Source organism: Coregonus lavaretus (genome assembly GCF_964263955.1).
Source record: "Coregonus lavaretus genome assembly, chromosome: 31".
NCBI lineage: Eukaryota > Metazoa > Chordata > Actinopteri > Salmoniformes > Salmonidae > Coregonus > Coregonus lavaretus.
Genome location: NC_140018.1, coordinates 9068856 through 9081154, shown reverse-complemented (window position 1 = coordinate 9081154; position 12299 = coordinate 9068856). Strand labels below are relative to the sequence as shown.

At 41.4% G+C, this 12299-nt stretch overlaps 1 protein-coding gene across 1 annotated transcript; it reads right to left on the bottom strand.

Annotated features, from left to right (window-relative positions):
• Positions 1-1665: 1665 nt before the first annotated feature.
• LOC311106488 (splicing factor 3B subunit 6) lies at positions 1666-5597 on the bottom strand. Its single transcript, XM_084148823.1, has 4 exons — positions 5463-5597; positions 3406-3524; positions 3085-3223; positions 1666-2302 (listed from the first exon to the last, which is right to left on the bottom strand). Exons 1-4 carry the CDS (start codon positions 5490-5492, stop codon positions 2213-2215), a joined length of 378 nt encoding a protein of 125 aa, XP_084004949.1. The 5' UTR covers positions 5493-5597; the 3' UTR covers positions 1666-2212.
• Between the last annotated feature and the right edge of the window lie 6702 nt (positions 5598-12299).

The window sequence follows — 12299 nt, the reverse complement described above, 5'->3', positions numbered from 1 at the left end:
AAAAAAGAGCAATGTGTTGAAGGAACTAGTGAATGCCATTCCTTATGAACCAAGCCAAAAGGACTAAACCCCTTAAGCCATGTGTTTTGGTAGGCTATACAGTTTGCCCAAAGTGTACCCAAAGATACGCTGCTCTTTATTGATAAACTTTTTCAACTTTTTTATTCCTCTATCACATACTGCATACAAATTGTATAGTAGCTCCTTCCTTTTCAGGTGCAGTGTATCCTGTCATCCACGCAAGACAACAGCTTGGAAATAGCCTCAGACCCCTAGCCTGGTCCCAGATTGGTTTGTGCGGTCTTACAACTCCTATGGGTCATTGTAACAGCACAACATAGGAGTTGGCAAGACGGCACAAACAGATCTGGGACCAGGCTTTAAGACCCCAGCCTGACTGGATAATATTAAATAATTCCCCTGTACATATTAGTTTAAAGATTGCAGACCCTGCTTGTATAACTCACTATTACAATTTGGTAACTAACTACCCATTTTGTTTCACATGCCATCTGCACATTTGGGAGGAGTTATTTGAATCATATTCATATTCAAATTGACTGCGATGCCAAGACCAAATCCATCACGATTCCTCAAGTGATTAGGCTGACAGTTTGTAATCTAAAACTTTACATGAACATCTTTGCCCAGAAATGTTTGTACTTAAAAAAACTATTATTATTATCATCAGATACCAAATGTAAACAATGGCAACCATGTAAACTAAATGATTATTTTGTACATGTAGCATGTATTGTGTCCCTGATGACATGGCTGCACTACTCCTTGTGTTGTGATTTAAACTAATAAAATAACTATGGGCTGTTTTCTGAAGGTGTGAATTAGAATCAGATTGCACATAATGACAGTAACTATACTAGATTTATTTTATTTAACCTTTAACTAGGCAAGTCAGTTAAGAACAAATTCTTATTTAAAACGACGGCCTACCCTGGCCAAACCCGGACGACTCTGGGCCAATTGCGCGCCGCACAATTGAGGGGGGTTGTGACAGTATGCAGTACTGCATATAAACCCACAATCTGTATAGTTGTGTTCTTGATATTAGAATAAGCAGGCAAACCAATGGTAGAGGTTGTCTTCTTGAGGATGTCTTGGGTATAGATCTACCACTCTCCAGAATGTCTCAAATCAAATCTTATTTGTCACATGCACCGAATACAACAGGTGTAGACCTTACAGTGAAATGCTTACTTACAAGCACTTAACCAACAATGCAGTTAAGGAAAATAAGTTAAGTAAAAAATAATTAAAGAGCAGCAGTAGCGAGGCTACATACAGGGGGTACCGGTACAGAGTCAATGTGCAGGGGCACAGGTTAGTCGAGGTAAGTAGCAAATGCAAGTTGAACTGGCCCAGTGACAAATATGTTGTTAGTCATGATACAAAGCTATGTGAAAAGAAAGCAGGCTGACTGGACTGTGCAATACTGACTGAAAATATCCCTGGTTCAGGATAGTGTGAAAGACCCTGCACATTGCGTATGTAGAATTAAATAGAGCTGCAGGCAGTCCTGTGTGCCTGTCTATGAGTGACCATGACCTATGTCTCTACTTTGACCTGGGCTGGAACATACACTACTGTTGACCTTTATGGGGTCAGCAAGAGGACAGCGCTATAACAGAAGTGCATTCATGCAAGACGTATGGCCAGCAGCTTTTATAAAAGGACCATTTATTTTATAGAAAATACAAACTTATTTGACAGAATCTAAAAACTAAAAAGTGAATTTGTATGAATTACTGTTTTTTTATGCATATGTTTACATCAAACTGCAGAAGATTTTTCCACAGAGATTGTATGTGTTCAATATGCACACCAAAGAGACATACCAAAACTAAAATAAAACAACAAAGACTGTCAAAGGCTGTAAAATGCAACCTCTATCACATAGCAATCAGTAGAAAAATACCCATATGCTAGGGATTTATCCCAAAAATTGACCCTAATATACTTGATAATCAAGACATTACCCAATTACAAAACACAAATCAGTTAACTTTAGCAATTGGACAATTTAAGATTATCTACAAATGTGTTATTTTTTTTTCAACAAAAAAACATTGATGTAAATACACATTTCAGGAGACAAGAGTCCTACAAGCAAACATTATTGGCTTACATCAAGCAAGAGGTGAATTTGTACAGATGTCAAAATGTACATTCTGTGCCAAAGGGGGAAGAGGGGAGACTATTTTGGGGGATCTGTGTTGATGCCATATTTCTCCTTCAGAAGCTTCAGCTGCTCCTCTTTCTTCTTGGTGTCCATCTTCTGGAACGCCTGTGAGACAAACAGTGGAATGAAAATCATGAGTTATGGATGTTTAACTGCAAAACTTTACACGGTTTACACGTGACACAACCAGAGAAAGGTCGACCTGTCAGATAAATAAAAAAAATGAACACATTGATTACAACATTTACCTCAAATTAGTGCCTTAAAAAGGTAGAGTCAGTGACGAACAAAGTAAACAGAAATATCGGGCCGACTTCCGCAACAACTAAAAGTGCGAAGCGCGAGGCTAAACTTCTTCACTGTTTTGGTCCCGCAGCTATCACACGTTGCAGCAGAGTGAGGCACATCCGTGTACATGTGCAGATCCTCTGTGTGTTGTCTTGCATCGCGCTCATCTGCAATATCTGTGGTTCATCCAGTTGCTCGCAGCAGCATAATATTGCTGAGTCTCAGTTTAATAAAAATAAGCAGTTTGACTCTCTTCCTCCAGACCCCTAGAGGGTCAAATGTAATGTACCAGCATTGACTAATGCCAACACCAGGGCTCACCAACCATGTTCCTGGAAAGCTACCCTCCTGTCGGTTTTCGCTGAAACCAGCTAATTATTAGAATCAGGTGCGCTCGATTATGGTTGGAATGAAAACCTTCAGGAGGGTAGCTCTCCGGGAAGAGGGTTGGTGAGCCCTGGCCTACACTGTTTGTTCAGTATGTAATTTCTCTATGTGCAAAGCTATGAAAGTTATTAGTCCCTTTGAGAAGATTGATCAACAATGGTTAGAGGAGACTTTGTCAGATCCTTGATTGATGAGATTATAGGCCTACGTACCCTGTTTGCATTGTAGTATAAAACTACAAGATATCTGTTGCAGACGTTGAATCCAGAAAGGTGATCGCAGGCGTTCTTGGCATCAAAGATGTCCTCGTAGACCACATAAGCTGTCCCTCTTGATTCCGGTGTGTTTCCACTGAAAAACAGGGCACAAGAATACATACATTTAGACAAGACAACGATGAGACTTTGTGGTTGAATACCTGCCACAGTTCTGCAGACTAGCCTACACACAAGGAGACGATACATAAACTCTGTAAACTACATCACCCATGGTATAAGTGAGCATTTCATCCAGATCAACAATCTTCCACTTACGTTCGAATCTGCCGTATTGGTCCATATTTCCCAAAGATGTCGTACATTTCTTCAGCTGTGATCTTGTATGGTAGATTTCTAATGTAGAGTATTCTGTTGACTTCAGGTGGTAATCGAATCTGCATAGGAAACAGCATTTGCAACTGATAAGCTCCATTTATTTATAACCAAATAACGTAAAACGAGTATAAACTCTGACAAGTTGTGTAAACAGTACATGATCAAGCTAAGTAATGTTAGTTACGTAGTTGCATTATCCCAGAAACCCTAGACCCACTCCAATTTGCATACCACCCCAACAGATCCACAGATGATGCAATCTCTATTGCACTCCACACTGCCCTTTCCCACCTGGACAAGAGGAACACCTACGTGAGAATGCTATTCATTGACTACAGCTCAGCATTCAACACCATAGTGCCCTCAAAGCTCATCACTAAGCTAAGGATCCTGGGACAAAACACCTCCCTCTGCAACTGGATCCTGGACTTCCTGACGGGCCGCCCCCAGGTGGTAAGGGTAGGTAACAACACATCTGCCACACTGATCCTCAACACGGGGGCCCCTCAGGGGTGCGTGCTCAGTCCCCTCCTGTACTCCCTGTTCACCCATGACTGCATGGCCAGGCACAACTCCAACACCATCATTAAGTTTGCAGACGACACAACAGTGGTAGGCCTGATCACCGACAACGAGGAGACAGCCTATAGGGAGGAGGTCAGAGACCTGGCCGTGTGGTGCCAGGATAACAACCTCTCCCTCCCTCCCCAAGACAAAGGAGATGATTGTGGACTACAGGAAAAGGAGGACCGAGCATGCCCCCATTCCCATCGAAGGGGCTGTAGCGGAGCAGGTTGAGAGCTTCAAGTTCCTTGGTGTCCACATCACCAACAAACTATCATGGTCCAAACACACCAAGACAGTCGTGAAGAGGGCACGACAAAGCCTATTCCCCCTCAGGAGACTGAAAAGATTTGGCATGGGTCCTCAGATCCTCAAAAAATTATACAGCTGCACCATCGAGAGCATCCTGACTGGTTGCATCACCGCCTGGTATGGCAACTGCTTGGCCTCCGACTGCAAGGCACTACAGAGGGTAGTGCGTACGGCCCAGTACATCACTGGGGCCAAGCTTCCTGCCATCCAGGACCTCTATACCAGGCGGTGTCAGAGGAAGGCCCTCAAATTTGTCAAAGACTCCAGCCACCCTAGTCATAGACTGTTCTCTCTGCTACCGCACGGCAAGCGGTACCGGAGTGCCAAGTCTAGGTCCAAAAGACTTCTCAACAGCTTCTACCCCCAAGCCATAAGACTCCTGAATGGCTAATCATGGCTACCGGACTATTTGCACTGCCCCCCCCACCCCATCCTTTTACGCTGCTGCTACTCTGTTAATTATTTATGCATAGTCACTTTAACTCTACCCACATGTACATATTACTTCAACTACCTCAACTAGCCGGTGCCCCGCACATTGACTCTGCACCGGTACCCCCCCTGTATATATAGCCTCCCTACTGTTATTTTATTTTACTTCTGCTCTTTTTTTCTCAACACTTTTTTTGTTGTTGTTTTATTTTTACTTTTTTGTTAAAAATAAATGCACTGTTGGTTAAGGGCTGTAAGTAAGCATTTCACTGTAATGTCTGCACCTGTTGTATTCGGCGCATGTGGCCAATTTTTTTTCATTTGAAAGCTAAAATGTAAATGTAATGTAATGAAAGCAACTTAGCTAGCTAGCTTGAGTGAAAATAATTAACTAGCTATCTAACGTTAACATTTCCCCACAGCTTAATGGTGTTTTATATGTACGTCTTAATATAATAATGCTAACGATAAAGCATATATTGTACATGTGTGAAATAGGTCAAATACAAGCACCCACCAAATTATTATTATTAAATCGATAAAGCCAATGTCTTTAGCTTAGCATGACAGTACCTAGTTAGCGAGCTAGCTTCCAACTAACGTACCCCACTAGCTATAAACAAAACCTGACTAGGTTGATTAGCTATAGCTATCATTTGAACCCGAAAACATGATACATGTGAACTTACATTAGCTCGTTTAGCTGCTTGCATAGCCATGATTATATATTTTGTGTACAAAATGCGCTAAGAAAAAAATATGCAAACCGCTTTCGTCGTCGACAACACACAGACGCAGATTTCTTTTAGCGTATTTCCGATTCCAGACGATCCAATTCCGGTTACGTCATTTAGGGATAACGTGAAATGTTAATTCAATTCAATTCAATTTCAGTCATTAAAGTCTCCATAGACTGTATTTCTAAATCTTCATTTCATATTTATCCTCAAGCCTTTTTTATTTTTTATTATTTATCCACAAGCCTGTGTTTGATGATGAAAGGCATACACTGCACTCATGTGAGAAGTGAATTGAATTGTAGCAATATCTCAATGTAATACACTATGTAGTACACTCCCACAATATTGCTTTCACCTATTCAGATCAACTTTGGAGATGAGGGGAGTGCAAACGTATTACTTTTATTATTACGTGTTTTACTTTTCTATTATTTATCTATTTTCTTTCTCTGCATTGTTGGGAAGGGCCGTATGTAAGCATTTCACTGTTAGTCTACACCTGTTGTTTACGAAGCATGTGACGAATAAAATTTGATTTGAAAACAAAGGCTTATGTGTTGGGGCCTTGCCTTGTAATTCAGGGTCAAACTCAAGCCCCTCTGCCTGCAATGAGGATGAGGTGTCTTTATGCAGTGCCTCTTGATAATAAAACTGTTATGCAAAGACCTGTCAAAGATGGTTTGCTGTGGACCAGTCTTTGTAGTGTGGGTACCAGTCTTTCTAGCTAATATTCCACTCCTTTACACTCCTGTAATTTGCCAAATTTAGGAGTGGCAAGGGGTGGAACTTAATAGCTGAACAGAGACGGCAACCAGGCTATCTTCTTTGGTCCTAGAACCCAGATCATCATGACCCCCTCAAAGAATGTAGGCTAAATGTATTTGACCTTTCGATCTTTCATTATCATTTGTCTATATAAGTAACCTATGTTTTCCATCCGACAACATTCATATTTTTGGGGACATAATTTTTGTAGATTTGTGTAGGGCATAGGCTCTTTCTCAATGTGCAGGCAGGGAAAGCTAAATATACAGATGATCATAAAACTCGTTATCTGTACTTTGATGATACCACTGCTCCCCGAAAAATAGAAGCCAAGTGCAAACATATTTTTTTGCCTTGCAATTTTTGCATTCGGTCACTCACTCCACTTTCTGCAAAAGAAGCTTGCTAGTTGCATACAACATCGGCATCTTCAAAGCATAGTATTACTTTCCCTGCCTTCAAATTACCAACAGTTTCAAATGTAGCTATAGCCTATTGATAAGCGGAACACATCAAATTTTATTTAATTTACACAACAATACTAGCTTCAGAACGTTGATTACGTGAGTAACGTCGTTATTCCTTTTGAGAACGAGAAGTCTCCCGCCATGGCGCGACACCTAGCTAGTTAGAGAACGCAACTAACGTTAGCCAGCGAGTTAATTAATTGAGGAAAGTTTCTAAAGTGCCTTTTCTGCCCTTTTTGAAGAGACGTCGTTGATCAGCGCTGGAAGGACAACTATTTGCAAAGCAAGGGTGAGTAGCTAGCTACTACTGATAATTATTTAGACGTGGACGATGAATCCTAAATTCATCTAGCTACTGTTAGTTAGCCAACTTCTTTTGACTTCGGCTTGCCTTTCTTTAGCTAATGTCGTCTTTTGCGCACTGCTCCGGCTAGCTTCGTTGCATTTTAGCCAAGCTAACGTTATCAAACTAGCTACTATAGTTACTGTACTTTAGTCGTTTGTGTGGGTTGTCAGCTAACACCGGTCATTTTAACTGTGCAATTGTGTAGTTAACGGGTTTTTACTGAATTTGGTTCATTCATTCATGTTCATAGATCGCTATTGAGATGGCTACTCAGCTAGCTATCCGAACTGGTTCGATAGCCAGTTGCATTGGCCATGTGCTGCAATTCCTGCTGTTCTGTAGAAAGCTAGCTAGTAGTTAGAGCACCGCCTTTCAGGTTTGGTGTTTTAAAATAGTATACTACATGTTACTGCACGATAAACACATTTGACCGACAACTATTGTTGTGATTGTGAACCCATAATGGCAAAAAGACATGTCAACTTGTTGGAGTCGAATAAGAATACTATCCATTACCATTTTAACCCACATGGTGGCAGTAACGTCAAAGTTGATAGTGACTTCATGGAAAGGAAGACCCGGACAGACTGAGATTGATGGTATCATAACATTTTATTGGTTGGCTACTGCTATTTTGACTATGTACAAAGGTGTTTGGAAGATATGTCTTTTGTAGCATTTGCCTGCTTTGTTACATTATTTAAATGTCTGTAAACTAGGCCCAAATGAGTGGTTTGCTCATTGGAAGGGTTATTATCGAATGTGTATGATGTTCCTAGAGAGTCGGCTAATGGGAATTATTTGAAAAGATTGCCTAGGTTATAGGGTAAGGTAAGCTACAGTATATCAAGATTGTGAATTCCACTATATTTCTCTAGTATAGGGATCATCAACTAGATTAAGTCACTGGCTGAATTTCTTTTTTTCTTGAGCAGATGGTCAGGGGCCCAGAACATAATTACAAATCATTTGTAGATTGCAACAAGGCCAAACAGGTAAAACAATTGACTATAACTATAATAATTTCAAACCTTGTTAACATTTGTATAAGATCACATACACTGAGTAAACAAAACATTAGGAAAACCTTCCTAATATGGAGTTGCACCCCCTTTTGCCCTCAGAACAGTCTCAATTCATCGGGGCATGGACTCTACAAGGTGTCGAAAGCCTTCCACAGGGATGCTGGCCCATGTTCACTCCAATTCTTCCCACAGTTGTCAAGTTGGCTGGTGGACCATTCTTGATACACACGGGAAACTGTTGAGCGTGAAAAACCCAGCAGCGTCGCAGTTGTTGACATACTCAAACCGGTGCACCTGGCATCTTCTACCATACTGTTCAAAGGCACTTAAATATTTTCTTGCCCATTCACCCTCTGAACAGCACACACACAATCCATGTCTCAAGGCTTTAAAATCCTTCTTTAACCTGTCTCCTCCCTTTCATCTACAGTGATAGTAGTGGATTTAACAAGTGACATCAATAAGGGATCATGGCTTTCACCTGGATTCACCTGGTCAGTTTGTCATGTAAAGAGCAGGTGTCCTTAATGTTTTGTACACTCAGTGTATATCTCTAGTATGTGAGGGAATGCTTTGGAACAGACTTCCAAAATTGTAATCACTTGGAGCTGATTTGCTGGTGTTTTTACAGTCTTATGTCCAACAATAAATAAAAAGCCCACAACTTGGGAGGCCAAATAAAATCAGTTGGGGAACCCTGCTCAAGTACAGCCAATAGGAAAAGTTTCATGGCTTCTGTATCTACTTTGAAAAATGTATTGCTGCTGCTGTCATTTCACAGGTTTTCTTTCCTTATAAAATCAACTGGTCAGTGTAACATTGCGGGTGAAGACTGCACAAGGTCATGTCAATACAATACATGAATGTTGAATGTTCATATCTCCTGTGTGATTGAGGTTGACGTAGGAATTGCAGTAAAAAAAATGAGTAATTGCTTAGGCCTACTTCACAAATCTCGCTGGATGTTGAATTCCCTTGATATGCCAAAGTGGCAAATCAAATTTTATTTGTCACATACACGTGTTTAGCAGATGTTATTGCGGGTGTAGCGAAATGCTTGTGCTTCTAGCTCCGACAGTGCAGTATCTAACAATTTCACAACATATACACACAAATCTAGTAAGGAATGGAATTTAAGAATACATATATGGACAAGCAATGACAGAGCGGCATGGACTAAGATACAGTAGAATATTATAGAATACAGTATATACATATGAGATGAGTAGTGCAAGATATGTAAACATTATTAAAGTGACTAGTGTTCCATTTCTTAAAGTGGCCAGTGATTTCAATAGGCAGCAGCAGCAGCCTCTAATGTGCTATTGATGGCTATTTAACAGTCTGATGGCCTTGAGATAGAAGCTGTTTTTCATTCTCTCGGTCCCAGCTTTGATGCACCTGTACTGACCTCGCCTTCTGGATGATAGCGGGGTGAACAGGCAGTGGCTCAGGTGGTTGATGATCTTTTTGGCCTTCCTGTGACATCGGGTGCTGTAGGTGTCTTGGAGGGCAGGTTGTTTGCCCCCGATAATGCATTCGGTAGACCGCACCACCCTCTGGAGAGCCCTGCAGTTGCGGGCGGTGCAGTTGCCGTACCAGGCGGTGATACAGCCCGACAGGATGCTCTCAATTGTGCATCTGTAAAAGTTTGTCAGGGCTTTAGGTGCCAAGCGAAATGTCTTCAGCCTCCTGAGGTTGAAGAGGCTCAGTTGCACCTTCTTCACCACATTGTCTGCGTGGGTGGACCATTTCAGTTTGTCAGTGACGTGTACGCCAAGGAACTTGAAGCTTTCCACCTTCTCCACTGCGGTCCCGTCGATGTGGATAGGGGGTGCACCCTCTGCTGTTTCTTGAAGTCCACGATCATCTCCTTTGTTTTGTTTGACGTTGAGTGAGAGGTTATTTTCCTGGCACCACACTCCCAGAGCCCTCACCTCCTACCTGTAGGCGGTCTCGTCATTGTTGGTAATCAAGCCTACTACTGTTGTCGTCTGCAAACTTGATGATTGAGTTGGAGGCGTGCTTGGCCACGCAGTCATGGGTGAACAGGGAGTACAGGAGGGGGCTGAGCACGCACCCTTGTGGGGCCCCAGTGTTGAGGATCAGCGAAGTGGAGATGTTGTTTCCTACCTCCACTACCTGGGGGCGGCCCGTCAGGAAGTCCAGGACCCAGTTGCACAGGGCGGGGTTCAGACCCAGGGCCTCGAGCTTAATGATGAGCTTGGAGGGTACTATGTTGTTGAATGCTGAAGTATAGTCAATGAACAGCATTCTTACATAGGTATTCCTCTTGTCCAGATGGGATAGGGCAGTCCAGATGGGATAGGGCAATCTTATCTTACATTAGTGCATAATCAGTTTAAATACAGTTAGGTCCATATTTATTGGCACCCTTGATAAAGATGAGCAAAAAAGACTGTCTAATACAATTACTGAGCTATATTGTATGCTCAGAAAATGTAGAAGTTATATTGTGTAATAATACAATTGCCCTGAGAAAGAGATTTTGTTTAACAAGTAAAACAAATCTAAAAAAGATAGGGGTCAAAATTATTGGCACCCCTGTTTTCAATACTCTAGCACCCTCCCCTAACGGCACTGAGCCTTTTTCTCAAATGTTTTGAGATTGGAGAACACGTTGGGAGGGATCTTAGACCATTCCTCCATAATCTTTCCAGATCCTTGATATCCTTTGTCTGCCCTTATGGACTGCCCTCTTCAATTCAAACCACAGGTTTTCAATGTGGTTCAAGTCCAGAGACTGAAATTAACAATTTCTTTGTGGATTTGGATTAGTGCTTGGGGTTATTGTCTTGCTGGAATATCCACTTGCGGCCAAGTGTCAGCCTCCTGGCAGAGGCAACCAGGTTTTTGGCTAAAATGTCCTGGTATTTAGTAAAGTTCTGATGCCGTTGACCTTAACAAGGGCACACCAGTGGTGGGCTTGGCGTTGAAAAACAGAAGCATATGCAGAAAAGTACCTCATACCTACACGGTAGTGCATCTTTGATGTTATGGAACTATTTTGCTTCCACTGGTCCTGGGGCCCTTGTTAAGGTCAAAGGCATCATGAACTTTATTTTACCCAGGACAAGGTGAGGTATTGAAAACAGGGTTTTTATTCCCCGAACCATTGTGCAGTGCCCTAATGTAAACCATGCACCTTCTTGGCAAAATTCAGATGGGCCTATTGTATTTAATTGACCGTTTTTATTAAATGATCAGTCGGTGTATTGAGTAGTTTTAGAAAAGTTTAGGAGAGAACTGATTAGTTCTTGTTAAACAATTTTGATACATGGTGCGCTATTCAATCAACCTGGTAAGGAGCGATCAATAACACTGTTCATTTGATGCATTCTACTAGTAGCCTACTCAACAATATTTTATCTGGTAATTCGTAATGCGATAGCACATGCACTGACTCATGTTGTCTACTCAACCAAACAATGTTATCGGTATGAAACAAATCAACTCGGCTATGATTATAATATGTATTCCCACAGTACATTACGTTATTTTCTACCATTCCTTTAACACCAGTTACTGGTTTTGATTGAATAGTACAATAAAACTTAAAGAAGTTTGCTTTTTACAACCAAATCTCTATCTTTGGTGTAAATGGCATGTTATAGAAGGGTCCAAACACTTTTTTTTTTTTTGCCATTTCACTTGTTTTTGAGAATCTTACCCCAACCAGTGAGTCAGCAGATAGCTTAGCGGTTAGCATGTTGGGCCAGAAATCCCCGAGCCGACAAGGTGCAAAATCTGTCTGTGCCCTAATTGATCCAGGGTCACTATTGATAATGGCAGATCCTGGCCGTGACCCCACTCTCCACCAAATCACACATGCATGTAATGCACACTTGTACATTTGTGAAATAGGACAAATATAAGCACCCACCTTATTATAATTATTTTATAATTATTACTTCCTCATCCTCGTTGTGCAGTACGGGGGCTCTGAAAAAACCCATGAACAAATGCTCCAAAAACACCCAAATATGTTATTTTTGAAACAGAAAAGCTCTCAGGATAGTGATGCAGGTCTTTAGACATATGAAATTATCATTCCAAACTTTATCCGCAAGGTTATATTCGATTTTATGCAACTCAAACTGCATTGGTTCATGTTTTTTTCAGAGCCCCATACGACACAACGAGGATGAGGAAGTGACTCGCC

What these genes read in the sequence shown, in the direction of transcription:
- LOC311106488 (XM_084148823.1), bottom strand. Translation starts at nt 5,492, where the DNA reads ATGGCTATGCAAGCAGCTAAACGAGCTAAT. An exon ending in AAGCAGCTAAACGAGCTAAT is followed by an intron (nt 3,525 to 5,462) that starts GTAAGTTCACAT and finishes TTTCCTATGCAG; the next exon opens with ATTCGATTACCACCTGAAGT. An exon ending in TATACTACAATGCAAACAGG is followed by an intron (nt 2,303 to 3,084) that starts GTACGTAGGCCT and finishes TTTGTCTCACAG; the next exon opens with GCGTTCCAGAAGATGGACAC.